Source organism: Oryzias latipes, chromosome 21 (genome assembly GCF_002234675.1).
Source record: "Oryzias latipes chromosome 21, ASM223467v1".
Taxonomy (NCBI): Eukaryota; Metazoa; Chordata; class Actinopteri; order Beloniformes; family Adrianichthyidae; genus Oryzias; species Oryzias latipes.
The window spans coordinates 22,081,918-22,108,290 of NC_019879.2; the positions used below are offsets into that span (position 1 = coordinate 22,081,918).

At 39.5% G+C, this 26,373-nt stretch overlaps 1 protein-coding gene across 6 annotated transcripts; it reads right to left on the reverse strand.

The window, feature by feature from the left end:
- Nucleotides 1-69: 69 nt before the first annotated feature.
- Nucleotides 70-25,189, reverse strand: LOC101160368 (neurabin-1). 6 transcript variants are annotated; one of them, XM_011489781.3, is made up of 20 exons: nucleotides 25,055-25,189; nucleotides 22,688-24,597; nucleotides 14,802-14,934; nucleotides 13,767-13,887; nucleotides 13,358-13,462; nucleotides 13,031-13,163; nucleotides 12,204-12,365; nucleotides 12,057-12,110; nucleotides 11,634-11,863; nucleotides 8,138-8,234; nucleotides 7,915-8,041; nucleotides 5,474-5,625; nucleotides 4,903-5,218; nucleotides 4,774-4,831; nucleotides 4,623-4,697; nucleotides 4,286-4,493; nucleotides 3,134-3,178; nucleotides 1,899-2,015; nucleotides 1,226-1,414; nucleotides 70-1,105 (listed from the first exon to the last, which is right to left on the reverse strand). In XM_011489781.3, exons 2-20 carry the CDS (start codon nucleotides 24,452-24,454, stop codon nucleotides 947-949), a joined length of 4,248 nt encoding a protein of 1,415 aa, XP_011488083.2. In that variant the 5' UTR covers nucleotides 24,455-24,597; nucleotides 25,055-25,189; the 3' UTR covers nucleotides 70-946. The 6 variants fall into 6 exon arrangements, with proteins under 6 accessions (XP_011488083.2, XP_011488084.2, XP_011488086.2 ...); XM_011489782.3 differs by having other exon boundaries at nucleotides 926-1,105; nucleotides 4,623-4,694; XM_011489784.3 differs by lacking the exon at nucleotides 3,134-3,178 and having other exon boundaries at nucleotides 926-1,105; nucleotides 4,623-4,694.
- Between the last annotated feature and the right edge of the window lie 1,184 nt (nucleotides 25,190-26,373).

Consider the following 26,373-nt stretch of genomic DNA (forward strand, 5'->3'; position numbering starts at 1 on the left):
AATGAATGAAATAGTGTATGGGTTAATTATGTCAATCTTATTACCTACATTCAAAAAACAAACACAAAAGATAATAAAAAGTGAGTTTATTGATGCTGCAGGTGCCAAAAACGGTTTTCTGACTGTCAGAAGTCAGAAAACAGTTTTTTTTGTTGTGATTTAATGTTATTTTCTGCACAAAACAGACTCATCTGTTTGCTTCTTTTCTGCTAAATCATTTTTTTCTGCTATTCTACTTAGTAGAAACATTTGAATAATATAAAACAAATATTGGAATTTGAGTAAAAAAAAGGAAGGAAAAAAACAGATATGCAGTTAACAGGCACATGTAGACAACGTATTTATACATTTAAAACCTTGCTGCCCGTTGAAGCTTAAAAGACAAATATAGTGCTTTTATCTGAACTTTACATGTTCTAGCAGAGCGCCAAACATGGAATCAGGTGTTCAGCGAAAATATTAAATGATTAAAAAAACAAAGATCATTGTGGATGTGAATTTAAAGAACATGACATCAGAATTAAAAAAAAAAAAAATCATAGTGTCTTTGCCGTTTCAGTGGTATAAAAAGATGGAATCTGGATTTTTGGTCACAAACCAAACCTTTCATGACTTCTGTTTCAAATTGCCGCTGATTTTGGGAGAAAAATAAAACAGAAAGGGACAACATGAACATAAATAACAGCATCTGTATGTTCAGGACTGATGGTTTCAGGTCTGACAGATGCCCAAATTCCAACTGGTAATTTTGAATCACCATAAACCCGGTAAACTCATTAGTGGGGGCGGAGCTTAGCATCCCATCAGTCCTAGCAGTAAGGTTCAGGCTGACAAGTTTGAGGTGCAGGGACCTCCTGACACAAACGCCCCATCATTCAGTTCCAGAAAAGAATGTTTCTGTGTGACTTCCTCAGATCCCTTTATTCAGAGTTCTGAGTGGGATACCTCAGCAGACAGAGTCAGAAGGGACGGGCAGCTTCCCGCTACGCCGACTCTCCTTCTCTCTCTTCTCTCGCTGTTTTTCCATCTTCTCCTGGGCTTTTTTCAGTTCTTTCAGTTTCTTTTTGATAGTTGAGCGATCACTTTGATTGGAAACACCAAGAGCCTAAAGTTGGAAAAACATAAAAAACGTGAATCAGAATCCACATATATGTTTCAGCCACCAGGTGGCGGTAAAGAGCAAAACACCGTTTACTTTCTATTCAACCCTTGGATTTAGGTTTACCTTTAACTTGTCACTGTCCAACAGCAGGAGCTGTTGGCCATCCACGGCTTTAGCAGTGAATTCTGCCGTGTACTGGTCCATGTTCATGCCCATCAACCAGTGGCAGACCTGCTGATTGGTCCACTCGCTGACCGGACGGTTGTGCCATTGATAGTCTTTACCCGCAGCTGCTGGCTCATCCTCCAAAGTCTACAAAGAACAAATACATTTCGGATCCACTCTTGTTGCTCACAGAAAAGCATTATCTAAAATAATGTAAAAAAATAGTGTCTGCAGACAGAGCATTTTAAAATATTAAAGCCAAATACAGCGCATAGAAGTCAAATTTCTGCTGATGTACATCACCCAAAGAAGGAAAAGTGAGAACTAGCGTGCAATCACCAAAAACACCAACAAAACTACAAAACAAAACGAGGAGCAAAGCTGCAAAATCTGTTCGGAAGCAAAATACAATCAACATCCCAGCCGACAACACTAAAGACTTATTGCAACACTAAACAAATGCCAAGTTTGAAGACACACATGCAGCGCTCATATTCTGTCTCCATTCATGGTTTAATCTGTGCAATGAAAGGGAGGCCGGCTCAAAGAGCATGCTTGAGAATGTCCCCTTTCAGGCCCATCAAGGCGTCCCACACGGCTTTTGTAACTGAGCAACAAGGAGAGCACTCACCTCGCTGGAAGAGAAGATTAAAGTGTGTGAGCGCCCAGACAGACTGGGTTCAGCAACTAACCCAGAGATGTCTGAACTGTGGCTGGCAGGGTTAGAATCATCTACCACTGACAAACTCTGGAACAAGTGGAAACAAGGAACGCATTTACTAAAGAAACACAGAGGCAAACAGTACGATTTCTGTTTTTTTATCGAAAGCAAACAAACAAATGATGTGAGGGTTAGGAGGAGACACGTTTCTATGGAAACGGTTGTCTGCTATTCATTAGGAGTGGTTGACTTTGATCCAAAACAAGTGATATGAAGCGGAAAAAAAGAATCTACGGTGCGACTGATCCATCCCCAAAACCACAACCATCCTCTAAACTACAACTAACTGGACAAAATATCTAAAGAAGGAAAACTAAACGACACTGATAAACTAAGGTCTGAGGTCGCATTTATAATTAAGAAGAGACAACATGGAGATTATGGAAAGATCTACATTGATGTCAAACCCTGAAAACGCTCAATAAGTCAGTGAAGAAGGAACAGATACCGAGCCACAATGATCTGAACTGCAGTCTCTGTTTTCTTCATCTGTTTCTCTAAAATTAACATTAAGTGAAAAAATCCACGATATGGCTGCTTTTATCTTTCACGTTTGATGCTACGTTCACACTGGCCTTGGAAAACGTGCGTTCCAGCGACCACTGTCAATGAAAAGTTCATGTCAACGCACATAAATGCATGTCTCCAGTTTCCGAATTCAGAATGTCTTCGCTGGTTTCTGTGCCTGTTTTTGGGATATACACACAAAACCTGTGACAATTGAGTGCGTGTCAAAAGTTAAACCAGCGTCTCACATGCCCGACGTGTAGCGTAAGCCGCATCCACACTATTATTACATTTCTCAAAACACTCATTGGTAAAGCCAAGGGTCTGCAGCAGCTGAGAGCCGATTTAAAGTCTGCTTTCGGCAAAAAGGCCTTTTCGACGCCTGCATGTTACAGTTTTTTTTGATTAAGCTTGAATGTGTTAAAAAAAAACGGGTTAATCAAAACCTCAGCTTGGAATTAAAAGCACAGTTTAGACACAACTAAATCTTCAAACACTACCACATACTCACTACAAAAGAAAGCATGAGGGAATTTATTGGGGTGTGTCAAATGTTAGAAAATCTGGAACTATGTTTGTTAGTTACATTCGAAGGTCTTTCTAAAAAAATCAGAGGGAGAAAAACGTGTATACTGTACCAAATCTAACGAGCGACTGAATAAAGAAGACCAGGAGAGATTTGTCTGTTTAAAGGAAACATGAGAAATGCACTGAGGAAAAACACAATTATTCAACACAGAAGCAGAAACACTGAATTACAGAGAATCCTGTGCAACTTCAGAGCAGAAGAGGCTGGTAGAAATAGAAAAAAATGAGCAAAAATCTTGTACGCAAGATATTTACATTTGAATGTGTTAGTCTGCATCAAAAACCCTGAACTATTGCCGCCAAAAAGAATATATGAGACAAAAAGAGCCAGAAATAATGTTCCTCCTCTTAAATGACATGGGTTGTTTTTTTTAAGTTCACATTTTGTGCTTTTAGTAGACCTTATTCACGCACAGCAGATTAACATCAACTGGAAGAAATATTCCTCTTCTAAAGTCTGAGTTTTGGGGAGAGAAACTGGTCATAAAGAAGCACTTAAATCTTGAGCTGAGCTGCCACATTTAAAGGGTTTTTCCCACATGACAAGAACCCGGTGTGCACACTCATACAAAGCTGGACCCTCTCCTCACAGTGTGCAGTTTAGCAGATCGGTGCACAGCTTAAACACTGCAGACTTCTCATACAAAGGAATAACATTATATTTTCTCAAATAAATAAGACATTCAAGATCTAACGGAGCATTAAATGAAGAAAAAAAGAAATGGTGGATGAAGACAAAACACTAGAGATGAATGAAAGGAACTCAGCTTTTGTAAATGTGTCCAGAATTTTTTCAAGATTTTTCTTTAAAAAAAAGAATTTAAAAAAATGCAAATGTAGCTTCTAACATGACACAGAATTTCTGTGAATGACTAAGGACTTAAATTTAAGTTTTAATAATTATATCCAAGTGCTGCCCTAAGCATTTTCAGTAATTATCATTACTGAAAACATAGTTCTGATCTTGGAAAAGTAACCCCTAACTATCGGTTTGACTGAAGTTGTTATAGAAAATGTTACAAAGTGAGGCTCATTTGGAAAGCCGGTGTGGGAACTGATGACTCTGATGACTCTGGCCTTTTAAAATCAGAATTGACTCATTTTTGTTGGATATCAATCTCATCTGGAGAAGAAACAGATGTCCTCCATACTTTGTTAAAGGATGAACACACAAAACATAATATCAGTGAAGATTCTTGTACCTTGTTTCTGCGTTCATGGTTCTGCTCGCCGCTGGGCTCGCTCGCGGTGTACGGCAGGCTGCAGCTGCTGCTGGAGGACGGACCTTCTCTGTCTTTATCCTTCTCTCTGTCTCCGAACCAGGAGAAGGGTATGCATGTAGGAATGGCGGTCATTGATTCTGCAGGAGACAAGTTTCCTCCAGATTCCTCCAGTAACTCTGCAGACCCCCTGATCATTCCAGAAATAGGAACGTTAAATGTGTGTTGAGAACTGGCAATGAAAGCTACAAATCTAGAGGAACAAACGTGATGATAGGCCCTTCATATGTATTAATATCAAAGTTGTTAAAATAAAAACCTGCTGTCCAAAGACGCTCTGAAAGCCTCTTTGTCGTGTTTCTTTCCTTTTCCACCTGACTTGCGGAGGCCCCTGCTTGCGTGATCAGAAACATTTAGGTTAGAAAATGAAACAAAAACTTTGATTTAAGGTGATGGGTTCAGATACTTGCCCAAAATCTGGAAATCGCCGTTTGGGTTTTCCTCCTTGAGAAGTTTCACCAAAGTCTTCTGTAATCAGAGTCAAAATCATTCTTGAGAAGGGTTGGTTCCTGTGAGGATCAACCCTGGACATCACAAACCTTTCGGCTCCTTTGTCTTGCCTTTGGACTCCCTCTTCTTGCGGATGAAGCTGGTGGGGGACTGGGGTGAGGATGCGTGTTTGGGAGGGGACAAAGAGGGGCTGCTGCTTTCAGGACTTTCTCCCTGTGATGGGGACAAAGACGGGCTGCTGGAGAGCTCCACGTTACTCCTGACTGCGTCAGTGCTGATGTTCGGATCATCTTTCCGTCCACTCCCAGGATAACAGGCGCTAACTGGGAGAAGCAGGTTCTCCCCAGTGGACCTCCGACTGCTGGAGGAATCCAGCTCCTCCTGCTTGTCCTCCTCTTCCGTTTCCTGCAGGGACCAAGCTTGTTATTTTAAAGGACAATACAAGGAAGAGAAGACGAAAGCTATTTATAAAAGTGGAAGTTTGTCTTTTTTGTGCGGCAAATTTGAATTTTCCTGTAATACACAGATTTGTTTTTTATTTAGACACCTTATTAAAAATCAGTGATCTTGCAAGCGCTTTATTTCTAGGCTACCACATTGTCATAAGTCTTAGGTGGGAGGAATCTCAAATTGCATTAATGCTGAGATTTCTTGGCTCACCTGAGAGTAGGATGAAGCCACAGCAAAGCTTTCCTTCAGTTTGCTCCGGGATGGAGGCTGACGCTTAGCCATCTGAGCCAACTGGCCTTTGGCTCTGTGTACGCTGGTGTCCAGGCGCTTGGTTTCGGGGATGGACTCGATCCATTCTTGTTCTACAGAAATAAAAGCCAAACGAGTTAATGCCATGGCCACAAGGATGCGGCTCCCCCGCCTGGACACTAGCAATTAATGCATGCGATGAAGGGTAAAAGAAACAAGATATTTGGTCATGCCAAACGCACAGCAAACCTTTCCCAAATCACACACATCTGAGAACAGGAATCTACACAACCTGGCCACCATAGTAAAAAATATTTCAGTCCAACATCCAGAGTTTGGGAAATTAGGTAACTGGAGGACAATATTCAAAAATCTGTGAATGTTTAACAGCATTGGTAAAAAAGAAAAGAATGATTGTGTTGCAACATTTGAGTCAAAGTCCAGACTTGAGTGCGATTGTTACAGCAGCTGCGCACGGATCTACCTATAAACCTCAAGTTACAGCAGCAGAATGAGACAACATTCCTTCCCATTTTTGTCAGAGACTGATAACAGTACGCAGGAAATAAGTACTTCTAGTTAATGGATAACAATCCTTACTCTTCAGGAATGATCTAAAAGAGAGGACTTTTAAAAAGTGTCTAAGGTAAAACATTTGACTGACAGGTGACGCGTTCATAAATTGAGATGGAAAACAATCCTTTCATTCCTTTATTTTCTTCTCTTTATATGAAACAAATGGTAGCTTTAAACAGGATGCATTTATCTTTATTTTAAGCCTATTTTTTTCAATACATTGTTTGATTCCAGGGACTTTGGCTCTTTAACATCTGTCATGTTGATTAATCAGGGCAGCATTTAAGTCTGAACAGGTTATTCAGGATTATAGAGCTGAAGAGCTAGTCAGAGACACTAAGCATGAGCTGAAGCCCTTTGCCCTGAATGTTTGGACCGTATAACGTGCTGTAGCATAGAAAGTTAAGGTGAACCTTAAAAGACTTTTTCTTTCACAAGCTATGATGTAGCGTAAACATTAAAAGTATGTCCACAATGCTCAGAATCTAAAGCTGTGAGGTCAATGTGTGAACAGCAGCTGGTAATACTCTGTCTGAAAGGGGCATCCTTCATGTAAAACTTTTATCTTTCATTTCAAAATGTTCTCCCACAGCAGACACGCATGTTTACAGTTCAAACTCAAGCACTGACACACAGCTGCAGATACAAGGTCAACATCGGCATTAACCATTTTTTCCCATGGATTTCTCAAGATGTGGAAGAGTGGAGGACCAACCCATCAACCTGGCAATTAGTGGGCAGCCCAGAGGAGTCCTTAAGCCTCAAACTAACATGTCAACTATACAGCCACAAGGGCACGAGTAGTGGACAGAAGCTGCAGGACAGTTTTTATCTTTGTAAATATAAATAGATAAAAAAATAAAAAGATTTATTGTGGTCAGCTCCAAAACTGCAACACTAATTTCCATAAAGAATATACTTTAATTGCCCAGAGTGTGCCTGCTAATCTAAAATAGTTCAATTCTTAGTGCTTAGAAGTTTGTAAAACGATCATTAGTGATTAGATTCAGGTATGCAGACACAACATGGCTAAATAATCTTTAAATCCATGCTAGGTGTGCGTTTAATGTAGTTTTTTTCCTCGTGGGCTCCAAGGACCCCAGGAGAAGATGACAAGTAAAGCAAAAAAAAACTGAATTACTTTGCCACTTTATAGTGACGGTTATTAATAGATTAAAGCAAAAGTCTAACAACACTTCAAGCAAGCAATCTCAGGAAGCAATATCAAAATAATTAACATTTTTTCATAATTAAAGCCAAATGTGGAACCAGCTGTGGTAAAAATCAACTGATAAGAAATTCTTTTCAATTTTTTTACTCAGCACCTGCCTACCATAATGCTTTGATGATGGCTCACTTAAAATGGAAAACATGTTACATCTGATATCTAAAATGTTCAGACATTAGACTGGCGTGACATAATTACAATAATGTTTACTTTTCTCGTATTAAAATAGAGACTGATGCAGCTGGATTAGATGGGAAATCTATAAACAAAAAAATCCTCCAAAAACAATAATCTTCTTTCAAACCATTTCTTATCATTTCCTATCATTATATGATAATAAAAGATAAGTATGTTGGACTGGAAACATCTTTGTCTGCTTTTTTAAAGTCAGTCTTGCTACTGTTTAGAATAACTGAACAAAAAGTGTTACAGTTTCTTAGTTTTGATTGTGTAGACAAAAATGTAACAGATTTCAGCTGCCTTTTAAAAAGCTGAATTTTTAGAATTCTTCTAAAAATATTATAGACAGGATTGCTAGAACCCTCCAAACAAAGTGATACATTTACATAAAAAATGCAGTTGAGTATTTTTACTGTACCAAGCAGCGAATCAGTAGACTGAGTGTTTGTAACCGAGTCTTGGCTGCTTCGTCTCTCCTCTGTAGCAGAATCCTCACCACTCTGACCTTCCACACCTGGAGCCTCTCTGTCCTCTAGGACAGGAATCTGGGAGGAACAAGAAAAAAAAAAGAAAGAACAAATCAGCATACATTCAGTTTCTTTTGCAAATTTGCATGCATGCAAACTCTATTATTATCTTACTCTGTTCTGTAGGTTCTCCAGCTGCTCTTTATACCACCTGTCTTTTTCCTCTAGAACCTTTTTCAGCTCCTCTTCTTTCTTCACAAAGTCTATCTCTCTTTGGAAGAAACAAAAAATGTTCCATTAGAAGAGAATCACAAAAAGGCGGGCCTCTTTAAAACAAGAAAACGCACAAAGAAAAAAATAAACCATCAACACCCAGGACCTAGTCAACTTTTTCACCTGAATTCCCCACCATGACGGCCACACAAACGGAAAGGACAAGACTGGAACAAAACCCAGTCCTGCTCGAAACAACCAAGCTGACATCAGAACACATTTGTTATCTGCTTGACATCTACCTGAGCACCACCTATTTCCAATTTTAGGAGAAATTCTAGAGGCAAAAACACATCTGTGCCGTGGGATCATCAGTATGCCCAATAGCGCCATCCTTCAATGAAGCTGCACCAACACCGTGGTACACGGATGACAGCTAGGCGTGATTGGAAACCCAGAAGGTGGAAGAATCTACTCATCACATCAATGTAGTGAACACATACATATGATCTTTTCAACACTGTGGACCTCGCCTGTGGAACAGCCTGCCTGAGGACGTGAGGGCTTCAGCCACTGTGGAGGTTTTTAAGAAAAAACTTAAGACACATCTTTTTAGTAAAGCTTTTACATAGTTTTTACTTGTCCACATGTTTTTATTTGATTTTATAAAATTTTAACAGCTAATTTTATTTGTTTTTATTTTAAAGGAGGGATGTGTATGTGTTGGGTTTTTGTGTGTTTTTATTAATTCATTTATTTTATTATTATTTGCATTTATTTTTATTTTTATTATTATTACATTCTTTTTACTTTGTTTATTATTTTAACTAAAATATATATTTTTTTATCTTATTTGTTTTATTTTTTATTTTTTTTTATTTTTTCCTTTGGTAAGCACTTTGAGATGCTATGAAGCATGAAAAGCGCTATATAAATAAAGTTGAATTTGAATTTGAATGATTCACTAAGGATATTGCAAAGGACAACGATTGACTCGACAGGGACTGCACAGATAAAAAGAATCTGAATATTTGGCTGTGCAGGAAACCCCCCTCACACTGATCAGTACGTCATTTGTCTCCTAAAACACACAGAACCAAGGCGTAATGAGAACTGTAAGAGTTCTGAGCAGAAATAATACCTACCCGTAATTTCCGGACTACAAGCCGCTACTTTTTTTCCTGCGCTCACAGCCCTGCGGCTTATTCTGTGACGCGGCTAATTTATGGATTTGATTGGCGGCCGCCATGTACGAACATTCGGGCTCGGTGAATGGTTTTGTATGCGCCATCCACCACCAAGCACAAGTCATTTTTTTTTTAACACACCTCTAAGCAGCCAAACAGCATGGAGGTCACTTCAGGTCTTAGACACTTCAGTCATGGTTCAACAAAAAGAAACACGCATGCCCGGCCGCATCCCAGAATCCTTTGGTGCCATTAGACCCAACGTGCACTTGATCGCCGCTACAATATGATAAAGCTTTCAAGTTAAAAGCAATCATTAAAAGCAGCGTGAAAAAATCCCCCATCAGTAAATGGAAATGCCGGTCAGCTGCGTGACGGAGAGAACAGCGCATGCTCAGAAGTGTATTTACCTCTGAGTCATAGTGACTCGGCTGGCTGCACGTAAATATGTGTGAATAACATCAGCCTTTATTTTGTCGGGACACGACTGGAAACACAAATCCATTTGGTCGTTTTTACGGTTTCTGACTGAGCGGAATTTTGCATTGAAAAGCTCACAGCCACCATGTGAGCTTTTCGGATAGGAAGGGGAGACAAGGAGCCCGCTTGGCGAGCGCGGAGCGCAGAGGCGTCCGGGGAGCAACAAGTGTTTGTTGTGAAAGGAAGCTTCTGACGAACGCGCCGCGCTGAGGCGCGCGCTATTTTACTGATGTTTTTTAACCAGCCCCGTTAGTACCATAATGCTGCCGCGACACAAGTGGAAGGAGAGCTGTTCCTTTTCACCCCTCCATGCACTGCTGCTCCTTGCTCATTCTTAAACACGAACAACAGTGTGGCGAGCCGGGCGTTGGCCCCGCCTTTAGCCCCTAAGACTCATGGGAAATGGGGGATCGCGGATGTAAATTTCCTCATCATAACTGAGGGATGTAATGTTGATTATATGGTTACTGTTAGTAATTTTATGTATGATACCTAGTTTGTCAATAAGTTAAAAAAAATAAAAAAAAAATCAAATAAAAAAAACCATAACTGAGGAATTTGTGAACAGAATAGAGGTGCATGCTGTTTCAGAAGTGGGTGTAATTAGATACATGAGCTTGAGACAAGGCCAGTACCTGCCCACAGTGTGGTAATGAGCCATGCACACTCTGGTAGTCAGGACGCGCTTTGTCGAGGCAGCGGCTTGTATACTGATGCGGCTTGTGTATGTACAAAAACATTTGAGCACGTTAAAATAGGTGGGTGCGGCTTGTAATCGGGTGCGCTTTATAACCCGGAATTTACGGTAAACGTTCAGAAGGAACCAACAAGGAAAAGATCTAATGGCTGATTTCTAATCTGTCTCTGCTCTCTGCTTTTGGCATTTGGTCATTGAAGTGTTTTTTTTCTATCACAAATGAGTTCTTTCTTCTCTTTAGCACTGCTAAAAAGCTCCCCTGAACCCCCTATGAGGAGAGGGGTGTCAGTCAGCCAGTCACCCGTAGTCTGAACCAGTTTAAGAGAATGAAATTCAAATAAATTATAAATAGTATGAACACATCTTTAATGTCATCTAGCTCTAAACTCAAACTAAAACTGGCTGAGAAAAGAAAAGGACAGATTTACTTAATGGAGCCAGATTGACAGAAAATGCACTTTTTTTCCTAATTCTGCCTCCAGGTGATTCATTTTTTAATGAAATCATAACAAAACAGCCTAAAAACATACGTTTTGGATTCTTGCCATGATGTCATTGACAGTAAAGATGCAGCGCTCTCCCAAGGGAGGGCTTTTTGCAGCTCAACACCGGCTCTGTATATCCCATGTGTCCAGGAAACTCAGGAGGATCTAGCAAGAAATCCTTTAAACCTCAGGCCAAACAACACACTTTGACCAAAACTGACCCGCCCAAAATCAAAACACAGAGGGAAAGCAATCTACTGAGAACTTGAAAATGACCTTGTGGCATTAATCAACAAAACCTGCAAAACATATCACAACTTTAATTATAAAATAAATATTGAAAATGAGATATTTTCGCTTTGGCGTATAGACAGCAATAGAGTCCAGTTGCCCTAAAGAGCAAAATCATGTTACTATCATGTAAACTTTAGCTCACACTTGTTACTTTTAATAAAATCCAGTTTGGTTCAGATAACTTCCAAACAGAATAAACAAAATAAACATAAAATCTGTGATTTCAAGCGTCTCATTTTCCATTTTTACTCAACAGCTGCTTTTTCATTTTCTCTTCAAATAAACCAACCTGAACAAAACAACTTCAGACTCACTTTTGCTGATAGTCCTTCAGAAGTTTCTTAGCTTTGTTGTACTTCTTGTCCAAAGTCTCATACTGCGCTTGGGTCTCAGCTAGCTGTCCGTTTACGCTCTTACACACAGCCTGGGCCTCCAGCCAGTAGCTCTCCAGCTTTTGGATCTTGTCGTTACTGTCGTCAATCTTCTGCTCCAGGGCAGACACCCTGGTCCCCCACAAAGATTTCTCCTCCTCCAGTTCATGCACCTACAGAGAAGGTGGAATGTTGCTTCAGAGGCATGACAATATGCTGTCACACAGCCTGTGCGTTGATTTTAACTTCATTTTCTATCACAAACATTGTATTGAAAAAAGAACTTTGAGACTTAAAAATAAGTCATAAATGAGACAATGATGACTACTATACATATCAGTTTTCACTGATACATTATTGCCATACCTTTAATTTTAGCTGATTAATGTCATCCATTGCAATGCTGTGTTTAAGTTGCAGCTGCAGAAAAGAATCAAAAACAAATAAAAATTGGTTAACTCTGTTAATTACGTTACCCTGAATGATAAAAGACCAATTAACAGACTGGGATACCTCTTTGAATCTGAAAGACATCTGAGAGCCGTCCATGTTGGTTGGCATGAACATGGCCTCTGACTCAGGGAGCTCAAAAACCTCCACATTCCGCCCTGGAGAAAAATTGGATCCCAAAATCCTTTCTTCTATCACGTCCTCCTCCTCGTCATATCGCTCCTCCTGGAAAAATTTTTGCACTGGATGCATGTCATCTGAAAACCACCCAATGTCCAGGAACACGCTCCGCAGTGTGTCAATAACACGCCTACTGTTCACCAAAGACTGGCGGGAATTTTGGAATCAATACGTTTTTAGCTAACAGCAGTAGGCTGGACTCCAGAAAACTATGACAAGTTCATGAGACTAAATACAATTAAAGCGAAGAACCTGTATTCTAAGTCCACAGAGTCCATTTCTGCACTGATAACTGTTTGGGTTCTGCTCCTGCTAATCCTATTTATTTTGCGCAGTCTCTCTCTGTTGCAAAAGTTCAAGTCTGTGGTGGCTCGAACTCTGAAAAAAGCAAACATTTCACAACTCTGGCAGACAGATGGCAGCTGAAAGAACATATTCCAACAGGGCAGAGCGGTGACACATGGCTTACTCACAGCCAGCTGCTCATTTCCTGGTTCAGCCGAGTGGGATAGAACTGGGAGGGGGCTAGGACAACTGCAGAGTCACCTCACAATATTCTATAATTATGAAAACTACACTTGAACCTCTTGAACTGGAGATTTTGATATCCGATTCTTTTCGAGTGATGGAAGTGGAAATCTTCTGTTTAAAATAATAAAACAGTGCCACAACCATTGCTTGAAACACAGTTATGTCATAGGTGAACTAACCTCCTCGGTGGAGTGCTCATATGGGTCATCCAGGTTCTGGTGCTGCTGCTGGGTTCTCTCCTGCTCCAGGGTTTCGCTTATGAGGCGGGCCACCTCACTTTGAGTTCCTGGCTTCTCTCGACCAATCAGGAAGCTGTTTTTTTTTAATTTTTTATAAATACATTAGAGCACTTGTTACATCTAAATATCTAACATCTAAATAAAGTCTAAATATCTGCTCAGAAAAATAAATACCTTAATAAATCTGTAAACCATTTTTTAATTTAAAAGACCATATTTATCAACAATAAATTTACCATAAAAACATTGTTTAAGAGTTAAACTGACCTGACAGTGCCTTTGGTGTTCTTTAAGACAGTTGCAGCAAACAGCTGGGTGACTCCTACCAGACTGACACCATCCACTTCCACTATCTGGTCATTCACCTGGATTCTACAGATACAAACACGTTTTTCAAGATTTTATCATGGGGAGTTGAGGAGTTATGCACACAAATGAACAGAAGACAAATACAACAGATTTCGTGTAGTACAAAAAGACTGTTTTCTCCAAGTTAAGAGTTATTAAAACATTTCTACTATAATTAGTAGTTTTCAAAAGCCAATTTCAAAATTACAACCCAGTACATTTTATGTGTTTGATATACTTTAGGTACTTGGAAGAACATTTAAGGGTTGCTCTAAAATATGATGCTAGAGTTGTGTACACGTAAATAAAATTAAAAGTTCAAACTTACCGTCCATCTTTCTCAGCAGCTCCATTCTGGGTTATAGTTTTCACAAAAATGCCAAGCTTTTCCAGACCCTGATCAGCTCCAACTCCCATTCCAATGATACTAATGCCAAGGCCATTGTCTCCTGAAAACAGAAAAAGTGGGGAAGGGGAAGACGGAACTTATATTTTGTAGTATTTCATACATTGTGGTTATCTAAGGATTAGAAATAGAGACATTTCATACAAAATGTAAACCAAGTGTAAGACTGAAGATTGAATGTGAGAATGAGGCCATTGTATATTACATTATCAGAACCTGAGTGCAAGAATGCAGTGGTGACTCATTCAAAAGAAGGAATTCCTACAACACTAAATACAAAGGAGATCTGGTACTTCATGTTTTTACGTTTCAAGCTATTAAAAAAACTGTTTAAAACAGAATTTGAACTCACAGAAATTCTACCAGTCAGACACAAAATACACATTTTTGCTTTTATATGGAGCCCAGCAGTTTTAAGCACAGTCAAAGCTCCAGATCTGTCCCTTCTGTCTGGGGGATCATGCCTAATAAGCCATATTTTTGAGCTCAGTGGTGGATTTAATACCCCATGCTACTAAAGAGCTTTACTGTTTTTTTTTTTACTTGACCCGATCACCATGGTAACCTTTACCGACCACATTTTAATATGAGTCGCAGAAAGTCAGTAAGTCAAATCTTAAGGCTGTGGTGTAAATAATAGAAATATTGCGTCGGCTGACAGAGAAAAGATATTGTTGAACTCACAACATGTGCAATGCCACCTTCAAGCAGCCGTTTTAGTGGATTCCTTTTCTCTATCCCACTTTTAAACCACTCAACTAAAAACTAGAGTTTAATTGTCATCTATCAAAATGGAATAGTTTTGAAGCAAGATGGGAAAACATTTTTAATATTTCATGGTGCAAAGATCTGATTTATGCCCAATGAGATGACTTTTTCTGGGAAACAATATGTCTGAACACCTAAGAGAGCAGTTCTACTGAAGTTAGATCACTAAAATGTTTGTCTACCACCTACCTTTCTGAATTTCCACAGGAAACACATCCATCTTCTCCACTCTCTTTTCCAGCTCATACTCTGCAGATGCTGCAACTGGATCAACGTCATCATTGCGCCGATCATAGTCTTCATTGGAGAAGGTGCTGAAGATCTGTATTTGTCCAAAAGAGCACAGGAGTAAATTTCCCACAGAAACTCCTCATTTTTCTGCTGATGAGTGAAAAGCAATCAGTTTTGTCTCAGGAATATAATGATTTTGTAACTTGATAACTTGAAACACAAACACAATTGAACCTCTCATTCATAAAGCATTAACACCTCGATATATTTTTTACCCCACAGATCTAATGTTTAATACAGCAGCAAAGGAGAAATTTCCAACATGTATTAAGCTCATCTTTTTGCTTGATATAAAAAAAACAGACATCTGCAGTAAGAAAGTCCTGAACCATGTGGGAAGTAGGACACATCTGGAGAAAGCTTGGAGGTGACAAACCATTTTCTATTTTTGCTCATAAAGACATAGATTAAGAAAAAGGAAAAACTCCATCATTTTAATGTAGCCCCCCACAAAGTCCATTTGTTAGAACATGAAACACCTTGTGTTGTTTACCCTGAATACCAGAGATTAAATACCAGACTATCTCTGCCTCCTAAATCACAAAAATCCGTCTGATGACGAGGACTGCATTTCGAGCAGAGAAATATGCGTGAAGAGCAGCTTTGAGTTAGCAGAATGAGGAGAGAGAAAAATGAAACTGCTTTCTTGCATCTTTGCTTTTTTGTTTGCAACAACCGTCATATTTGCTGGGACAACATTAAAATCTAAAAAGCAATAAATTGGAGAACGGAAGGAGTAAAATCCTATTGTTTAAAAGAAGTAATCCACTGATAAATGTACTATTACATTAGCACCATAAGGGCCTCTTTGCAGGCTTCTTGGCCATTTGTAGCAATTATTGTTTTAATTCCTTATTCAAAAATGACATTGCTAGTTACTAAATTTGATGTTACCTTTTGAATGCAAAACATGCAACACAAACTCATTTTCACGTTTGCATGTTGTAAAAGTTTATTAGTATATAAATAATACAAATGACAAGAAAGTAAGCTCATCACTTACTCAAGGATCATCAGCTGTAAAGCTTTAGATGCTTGTTTTTTTTTCAAATTCTGTCATATTCACATGTAAACATAAGTTAAAAATAGTGTAAATTACTTATAGAATAAATGTTTCAGAAGAATAAAATTCTGTCCTCTTATTTACAGACAAACCCTTAAATTGTTGAGGTTGAAGAAGCAGCTATACTCAACATAAAATCCTATTAATATTTCTAAAACATGCATCTGTAACTAAACTCATAACATAATATTGCCAGTTTACAGTTTCAAGACTTGCAGAATTCAATGTAATCTTTGTAATAGCAAAATACTCCTCTACTAAAACATGATAGGTGCTCATCACATCCTAAGATGAGGAAGAATAATATAGATGAGCAAGAAGATTAGAGTTTAGAAGACATCAGCAGAGGCTAAAGCCTGATTAGAGAAGTCAACCTAACAGAGGGTCGCCACTATAAGCCCCCTGCTGTGCCATTAGTAGTCTTTAATCTGTATGGGGTCAAAATGACCCGTCTAATGCCAAAAAGTGCATCATAAAACTGCTGCTGAGTGAATCAATTTAAAGTTGATTCTGATTCATTTTCCTCCAATGGGCGTCTAAGAGAGTACTAAAAGCTTTGACTGACCAACATCTATAGAAAAAAACTGTTTTCCTTGAATTTTTAAAATAAAAATAGGAAGGATGATTAATAGAACGAGAAAAATAGGAATATAGAAGATAACAAGACAGCTACACTTTGTGAAGCTTTTATCTAATATAAAGAAACCGTAGCTTTTGCAGAGGTCACCGATGCCCTGCATTATTTCAAGATGAAGAAAAACACATGCAAGATGGGAGAAGAAAAAGCTCTGTTTGAAATCCACGTAAGCAGATAATAGACTGCAATGAAAGCATATTGTTTGCTATTTCTTCATTGACTAAAATTAAACCTATACAAACATATTTGCTGTTTGCTCAATTTAAACGTATCTGTGAAAAAATAAAAGTTTTTTGAGATACATTTGATATCCTAGGTGGTAAATTCAAAAGCTAACAGTATTATGTCAACTTAATACAATGGCATCCATCTCAAAATAGTTTCCAAAGCCGTTCCTTGCTCCCTTAGACTGGTTACATGTGAGGAAAACATTTTCCACTGACATTTTCAACAACTAGTAAACAACTTTAACTTTATTTTATGATACATAAAACAAGATCCTTACTTTGATTGGAGAAAACGTGGTTTTTGTTGACTTAAAACGGTCATCTTTTAAGTATGCTAAGCTAAACAATACATCAAGGTGTCAAAATGCAATTCTCATTCCATGCAAACTATAATAGCAGCCAAATCCAGTGTTTTTCCTAGACTAATTTGAGGCATGTACTGTAAGGTTACATGATGTAATCATAGATATTTCTGCAACAAGTCAAGACCTGAAGACAGCTATAGAAAAATGCCTCTCTCTCCAAGTCTTCCTCTCTTCTTTGCACAGCACAGATGCTGACATTGAAAACAGAGCACATAGTCAGTTCCTTAACAAGAACTGAACCCAAAAGCAGAATAAGTTTGATTCCACGGTGCTGATGAGCCAAAGACCACTCTGAAGTAAACCACAGGAATAACATTGTCTGTAATTGTCATCTTTGTTGCCAAGTGTTTATAAGGAAAGATAAAAATCACAACATTGCAAGCAAGTCTCTTAAACTTTGGTTTCAAAGTGAATCACTTCAATTATTTCATCTTCCGTTTTGGAACTTTAAGGACTTTTAAACTTATCAAAAATGTCAATATCCTCCCTTTAAAAAAAAAAAAATATCCACTGTTTTACTCTGAAATGAAAGACAGTAAAATAAACAACTGATGTTCTAATAAGTAGCTAATAATGGCTTGATTGTACAGACTTTAACACCAAACTACGTGTTTTACTTTGAACGGTTTCTGAGCCATATTCTAATCATCTTTGTTGTTAACATTTCTTATCAATAACATCATTTGGCTCAAAGGAACACAAACTCTTTAGCAGACTAAAAAAATCTTTACTAATTGTATTTTAAACTCATTAAAAAAATCCATCCAGCCATTCATTTTACAAATAGGCTAAATCACTTTCAGGGCCACAGGATTGCTGGAGCCTATCCCAGAAATAGTTGGGCAAAGGCAGGGTATACTCTGTACAGGTCGCTAGTCCATTACAGAGTCACATATTAAAAAAATAATAATCAAAAGTTCTCTTTTTAACTTTATCAATTCTCAAGCTCTAATCTGGATCCAGTAGGTTCCAATGCTTTTATCACATTTCCATTTCTTCCCCAAAACAACCCACGAGCAAGATGTGTGGGCTTGCTATCCATCTTCTCCAACTTTGATGATCTTTTCTGTACCGCATGTGAGCTTTAAATGCACAGATGTACATGTCCCCACACCCAAAATGAAAACACTTTCCACCCCTCCCTCATTCCCCTCAATATAACAGAATACCAGTGTGGGAAATGAGTCAGCATCTGTATGGAAAAGCAAACGAAAAAAAAAAAAAGGTCAGTGTAAAAAAGTATGGGCTGATCGCTGGAAAGAGGTAATTGTAATCTAAACAGAACTACAAAAAGGCAACAAATCATGCATGCTGTAAAGACTGAGCTGGAGAAGAAATGAAAGCAAATTCAGATTTTAGAATTTGAGTAGACACAACAGTGAACACAGTGTACTTCCTGTTGGCCTTTCTTTTCTTACTTTAGAATTAATGTTGACTTCGGTACTTCATATTTAAAACTATGCATCTGTATCGATCCAAAATCAAATCTAGCAGTGTTATGAACAAACTGACAACTTTTAATTGAAAACAGTTGCCAAAACAAACCTCAAAGTTCAAAGGTTCTCTTTTTTACCTGAATCTGTAAAACAGAGCAGCAGCAGGTTAGAGCTAGGACTGCTGAATAAACCTGTCCAAGTTTTAAATGGCATCCAGTCACATGGAAAGCTCAGCCTTCAGTCCAACAAACTATACTATATTTTGACTTTTTGACACCATGTGCTCCAGCTCCAACAAAGTATAATGGATGACCAATACAACGGTATTCAAATTTGCCCTAAACATCCCTGTGGTGATTCATGACCCGAACCAGGAAAGGAAGAGCACAAACTGGTTGGACTGGTTTTTTTTTTTTTTTTTTTTTTTTAATCAGTGGCCTACAAATGCTTTCTTTTTCATGTAAAACCAGCTACGAATTCTAACACATTATAACTTTAATCCTTTATTTAAAAAGAATATTTGAATGTTTAAGCAAAGAATTACAAAAATCTCAACACTCATTCCATTTCAAGCGGTTTAATAAACAGCCTTGGACAGGCCACAACAGCATTCTGCCTTGTTTTAATCACCCACAGGCGTCTTCATAACAGCGTTTCTTTTTATTTTTTGTTTTTGTTAAATGTGGGTTGGGCCAAGTCAGACAAATTAAAATGTTTAAATTTTAGCAAGATAAACACATATAATAAAAGGGTGATTTATCTGTAAGGGCCAGTACTGTAACCAAATACGCTTTTTTTGTACAACTGTATAAGTACCAGTAATTTGTTTTCTGTAAAACTCAAAACTGTTGAACAACTAATTATTTATTCCCAAAAAGGCCCTCGACTTCCAAAGACTAAATTAATCAAAATTAATTATTTGCCCTTAAATCAAGGCTCAAGGTGACATAAACTTGAAAAGTCTGAATTCACATTGGTGCAAGGCTGACAAGAGATGATAAACTGTTTGTCACAAAACATGTTCCATCTTTATGAAGCTTGCTACATGACACAAACAAACAAAAAAAACTGGTTTAGGTTGTCTGAATTCTTTGGTGACATTTAAACTTTTTCTTTTGCAAATTTTTAACAAACAAGATTGTAAAATAACTTAACTCTTTACTGTGGGGACGAAGGAAAAAAACATTTACAGGACAAGGCAAACAGCTGGCCTAATGTGTACAGTGTGAGCACCAAAAGGTTGGTTAGAAGAATCCAAACCGTCTCTGACCACGCCCTGTGTGCTCAAAAAGGGACAACGCAGCCTCTTAATTAAAAAGCGCTCTTCCTTTGGCTGAAGGCAGTGCGGGGCAACAGGTGCAGATCTTAAGCTTTAGTGGTAATGGTCGACTCCAACATTCAAAATGTTCTTGCATGTCACATGGTATGACTCAACACAGCCTCAGACTTCCAAGATAAATGCTTCGGTAATGACGATGCGGTTTTCACACAACCAAGCAAATGAACAGACCAACAGCCGTGATCAAGAATGATTAAATTACTCTTAAAACTACATTGTGTTATAAAATGGTGCAACACTCAAATATAATAAAAAAAAAGATCAAAGTATGACATGTTTTGTTACAGATACAGGTCAATACATTATTCCTATTAATAGATTTAATTTAATGTTTAAAGGGAAATTACAACTTTGCTACGTGTAATACTTATTTTGCACCACAATCAGTAAGTACAGTGAAACTGCAGGATCTACATGCATCCACACACAAAAAGACTCAAATTGACACAAATCAGACTTGTCTATGTATTTTAAAGATTCCAGTAGTTTTTTCTCTCGAAATGCCCTGAAAGTTAAAAAAATCTTTGTCAATAAATTTAACTTTACATGGTTAAATCCTGTGCAAGTATAACATGGAACAGTTCAAGTGCCAGGCCCATTAAGTGTATTTGTCTGCAGTAAGCATTAAATATTTGCCTTGAATCCCTTCTTATCCAAATTTCTCTTTTCATCCCAGACAAGGCTGATGCGTGTTTAGAGCCAATTTATCCTCTGCTACACAAAGAAGACCTTTCTTCCACACAGGAGTTCTCTGTCGAGGATTCTTGGGTTACTTAGGAACCCAATCCTGTTGTGAGCAGGCAGCACAACGCACTTCCTGTCTCCTTGTCAGTTCCAGCACAAGCCCATTTAATTTCAGTACCAGGGCAGGTTAGTTGCCTGTGGAAAATCAGGCATTTGTAGGTGCAACTAGAAATAGAAATGTTAGCTGACAAACAGTATAATTTTGGACAAACATGACTTCAAATTTGGCACATATATCTAATCAGACTATCAACAACGCAGAAAGTCTTTCACTGGGAGTTGTGAACAAATCCAGAGTTTAGGACCCTATTTTAATATACAACTGTACAGTTGGGACTATTTTTGTCGAAGCTTAACTTTTGTTTGTGTCCCCTCCACTCCAGGCCAGCTTCTGGTCCCCTCTCCCAGGACCCCCCCCATGACTAGGATGGGAATCCACACCCTCAGATAACTCATTTTAAAAGTCTGTATAAACAGCGAGCAGGTCGCAAACTGTGCGGAATGCACGGGAGTGATTTGTTCTGTTATTTTCTAGCTAAATAAGATATGGTAAGTGTAGAAAATCAATAGTGGAAAATATGACTTGTCCTTTCACCCTTACCCCTTTCACTGAAACTATTCTTCTTTCTCTCTTTCGGCTTTAATCTTTCTTTTTTTTAAATGCATCAAAATTTCTTTGATCACAAATAGTTTGGTTTGTCACTGTCAATATGAGGGATAGCACTCTTGCCTCACAGCAAGAAGGCCCCTGGTTCAAGTCCCGGCTAGGGGATCTGAAACAGAACATCAACAGGGGACCTTTCTGTGTGGAGATTGCATGTTCTCCCCGTGGCATGCGTGGGTTCTCTCCGGGGTCTCCGGCTTCCTCTGTCCAAAAACATGCTTCATAGGTCAATTGGCAACTCTAAACTGTCCATAGGTGTGAGAGTGATTGGGTGTGTGATTGTGGCCCTGCGACAGACTGGCGAACAGTCCAGGGTGTCCCCTGCCTTCGCCTACAAGTTGCCAGGATCGGCTCTACAAATTCTTTATAGCCCCTACAGGCAAAAGTTAAAAGTGAAGAAAAGAATTCTTACAAAAAACATTTAAGTGTTTTAGAAATCAACCAGAAAACTGTCAACTTTAATAGAATTTGCAATTTAGCTTGACTGTTGACATTTGGGTTATGTAGCATCCATGAGACTGACTCTGGACCTATTTAAGCTACTTTTAATTGCCTACACAGCTGTAATGTTTGTTCTGCGATTCCCCAAAGCGGACAGAACAGGCGGCTGAACATGGAGGGATTCCCTAACTTCATAAATAACACACTCACAGAGGAAATAGGAAACACTGAGGGGCTTTCACTTGTATCACAAATATACCACAACAAACATTCAAAATAAGTGCCTGCATGGCAGGAACAGGTCATATATAATAGAAAAATCGGATCCATAGAAATGCTCATGAAAGCAGACGAATGCATTTTTTTGAGCTGCTGACTCCATCCTGCTTTTGATTGGATGAGTGAGCATGCACAGATGCATTTTACAAAAACATGAGGTTTTACTTGTGTCTTTAACAAGAAAACAAAAACAGAAACACACCAAAAAAAGGATTTAAAACAGGTCAATGTTTTAGCCCAACAAAAACAACCACAACCAAACTTATCATCTATGCCGAGATAAGAGAGGCGGTTTAACAACCCACTTCCTCTTTCATCAAAATTAAACAAACAGTAGTTCTTAGTTTGTTTTCTTTTTTGAAGCTGTAGCCAATCTCATAGGATGATGCACTCCGGCAGCTTTGACGTGAACACACCAGACAAAGCAGGTACTCTTCTCTTCCACTGATTTGTTTTGAGTCTGCAGGGAACACCCAGGTCAGACACCAACTGCTGAGTCAGTCTAACAGCCAGACTGTGGTTTTTAATAAAAGGTACTGAAGATTTTTGAGCAGTGCATCAAATCTTTAGATGTAAACAAAACACTTACCAGAATGGGATCCGTGGAGAACTGAATTTTTCTCTTAGAGGGAGGCTCATCTTCTTCTGACAAACCAGGGGCCTCATAGCAGTACTCATCCTCCTTATACATTTGATCTTCCTCATCTTCATAGTCCTCCTCTTCTTCCCTCAGCATCTGTTCTACGTCCTTGTCGTCCATGAATGCTGCATTCTCAATGCCGCAGACTATAGGAGAAGCTCGTCCATGACTTTGTAGGTCCTCCTGCTCCTCTAATGTCTCATCTTCATCATCCTGACTCACAGCCAAACTGTCTTCTCTTCTCTTTTCTTTCAGAACTAAAGCCTCGTCAACCACATCAGTTGCCCTTTGTGTTTTTTTAATTCCCTCCAGCGAAGTGACTTGGTTAACTGTGTCGAGCTTCACTTTTTCTGGCGTAAAGCTCCTTCTGACGTCGTCGTCCTGTTGTTGCTCTTTCTCCTCTTCAAACACGTCATCATCATTATTTGCCTCCTCGTTCTCTTCACTTTCCGAGGATTCATTCTGCACCACGACCAGCTCAGCCCGGACCGTGCCGGGGCCTTTGGAGCTCGGTGACGACGTCTGGCTGGTTGCTTTGTCCCCTCTGGGGCTAAGCGTTACATCATCATCCCTTTGGGCTCTTTCGGGGGTTTTGTCCCTGCTGGCGTTCTGCGGGCCATCAGCTGTTGGAAAAGGCTGTTTCCCATCCCTTGGGGGGGTGCTATGTGATTTGCCTCCATCCCCACCAACAGATGTCCGACTTAAGCCATTGACAGAAGAGAGCTTGTTGCCGTGGGTGGTTGTGGCAATTTCCTCTGCTGAGTGGGGTTTGTGAGTGGCATCAGTTGACAAAGAATCAGATTTAGATGTTGGGCTGCTACCATGGACTGTGGATTTCAACACAACGCTCGACCCCAAAGAAGCAGATTTACTGTCCTTGCTTTTACTGGACATCATAGATGAGAATTCTGAGGCTTCCATCACAGAAGCCGGCTGCGTGCGTTCAGTGGTACTGTGTTTAGAAGACAACAATCCTCCTTTCCCACCATCTGCGTTTTCAGCTGCATGGTTTTCCAAGCGCATTGATATAGGCCCTACATTTAACTGTGTTTTGGACAAATGCTTTTTTGCATCATCAGCTGCATCCTCTGAAGGACTTTTAAGGGGTGATGCAACAGTTTGCTCAGATTTACTAGGAGTTTCTATGGATCCTGAAGTTCTCCTTCCACTTTTCCCATCATCAGAGGAGCTTCCGAGGGATAAACGGTTTACCACCCTGCTTGGAGTCTGCTTTTCGGCTGCAGGCGGCTCTTTGGTGCCCCTTTCAAACAGCTTCCTGGTCACGGAGAACTTTTCTGCCAAAGCCACCTTGTCGATCTCCGCATCTTCTCCTTTGGATGTTTTATCAGCACTGTGCGACTCGGGGCTTGAAGCGCTGTTGAAGCTAACCCTTTGAGTGACAACAGGAAACGGCATCTTTGGTGGGGAGGCCTGGGGAACATCTGACTTAAGGGTTGGCTTCCCCTCCTGGGCCTCCTGAAGCTGACCGTCCATTTGTAGGAAAATGTTTTTTATCTTGTTCACCCTGGTGCCAAAAGGTCTCCCCCTGGACTCCTCCCGGGTGTCCGTAGATCCATTTGCAAGGGTTTTGGAGGGTCCCTCTGGCTTTAGTCCATCAAAGGAGCATTTAATGGCGTGGAAGTCAGACTTGTAGGAGTTTCTGTGAGGGGATGCACTCCTTAGGGTCCTCTCCCCTTTAGTTTCCGCTTTTATCATGTTTCTTATTGATTAGCCGTAGCACAATAATCCAATGGTTTTAAAGGCAGAGCGCGCAGGTTGATGGGGAACCTACGGGTGGCTTCGCGGCAGCGGTGCAGTGGGTCAGGCGGAGGTTTTCTGGAGCACCGTCGCCGGCTTAACTGAAAACAAAGTGGGGAAAAGTTTCAAAGCGACGCACCAGCTTGTCGGTTTATTCACGATTCCCGAAACAAAACTAGCTTGTTTGCACGTTTGAAAAAAACTAAAACGAAAACAACCCCAAGCGTTCATTTGAAAGCCTAACGGCTGGCTAGCAACTAACTTTGCTCGTTTTCTTTGCACTTAGCCGCGATCCAGAGCTAACGCGTCCAAATCAAAGCGAACAACATCGACGCTAGCATTCATCTACTCCCCCATAATCAACGGGTTGAAAGTTTCCGAGGCCATTAGACACAAATGACAAAACAAAGTTCAACTTTCTGAGGCCAACAGTCACACACACGCCTGAACGTTGTGTCTCTCAGTACACAAACACACACACACTTCATTGTCGCTTTTCAACGACTGAATATTATATCAGTCTCGCGTCAGTAAACTACGTCGGCGGCTTCTTCTCACCTGTCCGTTTCATCGTCTCGGGTAAAAAAAAAACTTGCACAAGAACCTGGTTTTACTGTCTTTTTTTTTCTTTTAAAGAAGTTGTTGGGTCTTCTGTCTCTCCGCCATCATTCCCCGCTCCAGCCGCGTTTCCCTGTGTCTCTTCCAGACCTGCTGCGAGTGCACGAGAGCGGAGCGCGCGCGCGCAGCAAGTGAGTTCGACGGAGAGCTCGGGAGCGCGCGCACATTCCAGGACTGTGTAACCTACTGCTCCTCTTTCTGTTTCCTGGTTCCTCTGTTGTGTTTCTGAGAGCTGGAGGACAAAAGTGTGGGAACCAGCTCTGACTAAGACCCGAACGTCCTCTGCGAGTCAACTGAAAACTCATTTTCATAGAAGAAATGCAGCTGAACCTGTGAAAGACTTCCCTTCAAGGAACAAAGGAACCCTTCCTTCTCCATTACAGTCAGCTGTTCAGTGGGTCATTTGCTATGTTCACATTGGGTTTCTTGTTTTTATAGGAAAAGCTGATCAAGTAGTTGTTTATTTTTTGGTAATAATACGTTGTAAAGCCAAATGTATCTTTGGCCAGGTGTGTTTTTCTTGAAACAAAACAAAAGAGGAAGTGTAGCATGAAGGTTAAAAGCCTGATAATAAAAATGCAGCAAAGTACAGAGGAACGACTAGGAGAGCAGTGCAGCCTTGTTCTTTTTAATTACCTCTAAACTAATAAACCGAACCAAAACTATTTTCTTTTATTTTCTTAATTTGATTGATTTCTAGTTAGAGCCAGCTTTTAAAACTCAATTGATTTAATTAAGTCGAAACGTACTGAACTTTTTTTTTATTACACGAAATGTAAAAAACTTAAAACATGTATTCATCAAATCCATCTTATTTTTTGATCACATGTATTTAAAGTACAGGAAAAAAATGTGTACATTTTATGAATGAAAGATGTTTAGTTTGATTCACTGGTCCCGGGAAAACTCGTTTCATAATCAAACACAACGGAAATAAAATAAAATCCACCTAAATTAATTATTTTAGTTAAGTATAGTTTAGTTTATTTATTTCAAATGTGTTATAAAGACATCAAATGAATACCCACACTGATAATAATAGTAATAATAGTGCCATCCTAGGCACTTTAACATTGGGAGTTGGGTCATCTAGACCCACTAAACAGTGCACTGAACCTTTTTTCTTTAATGATTTGTGAACCTCCCTGGTGTCCATGGATTAGATGAAATCTTTCCACCTTTATCCACCTTTGTCATGGTAGGGAGAACACGTCAATGTAAGGGTGGGGTCATCTAAGATAGCACGAGGGTTAAGGGGG

Bases quoted from the DNA above. Each gene is read 5' to 3' on its own strand.
- LOC101160368 (XM_011489781.3), bottom strand. From the start codon at position 24,454: ATGATAAAAGCGGAAACTAAAGGGGAGAGGACCCTAAGGAGTGCATCC. The intron at 13,463-13,766 runs GTAAGTTTGAAC...TTGTATCTGTAG, and splicing joins GCTGCTGAGAAAGATGGACG to AATCCAGGTGAATGACCAGA. The intron at 12,111-12,203 runs GTATCCCAGTCT...TCTTTTCTGCAG, and splicing joins TGTCTTTCAGATTCAAAGAG to CTGCAACTTAAACACAGCAT.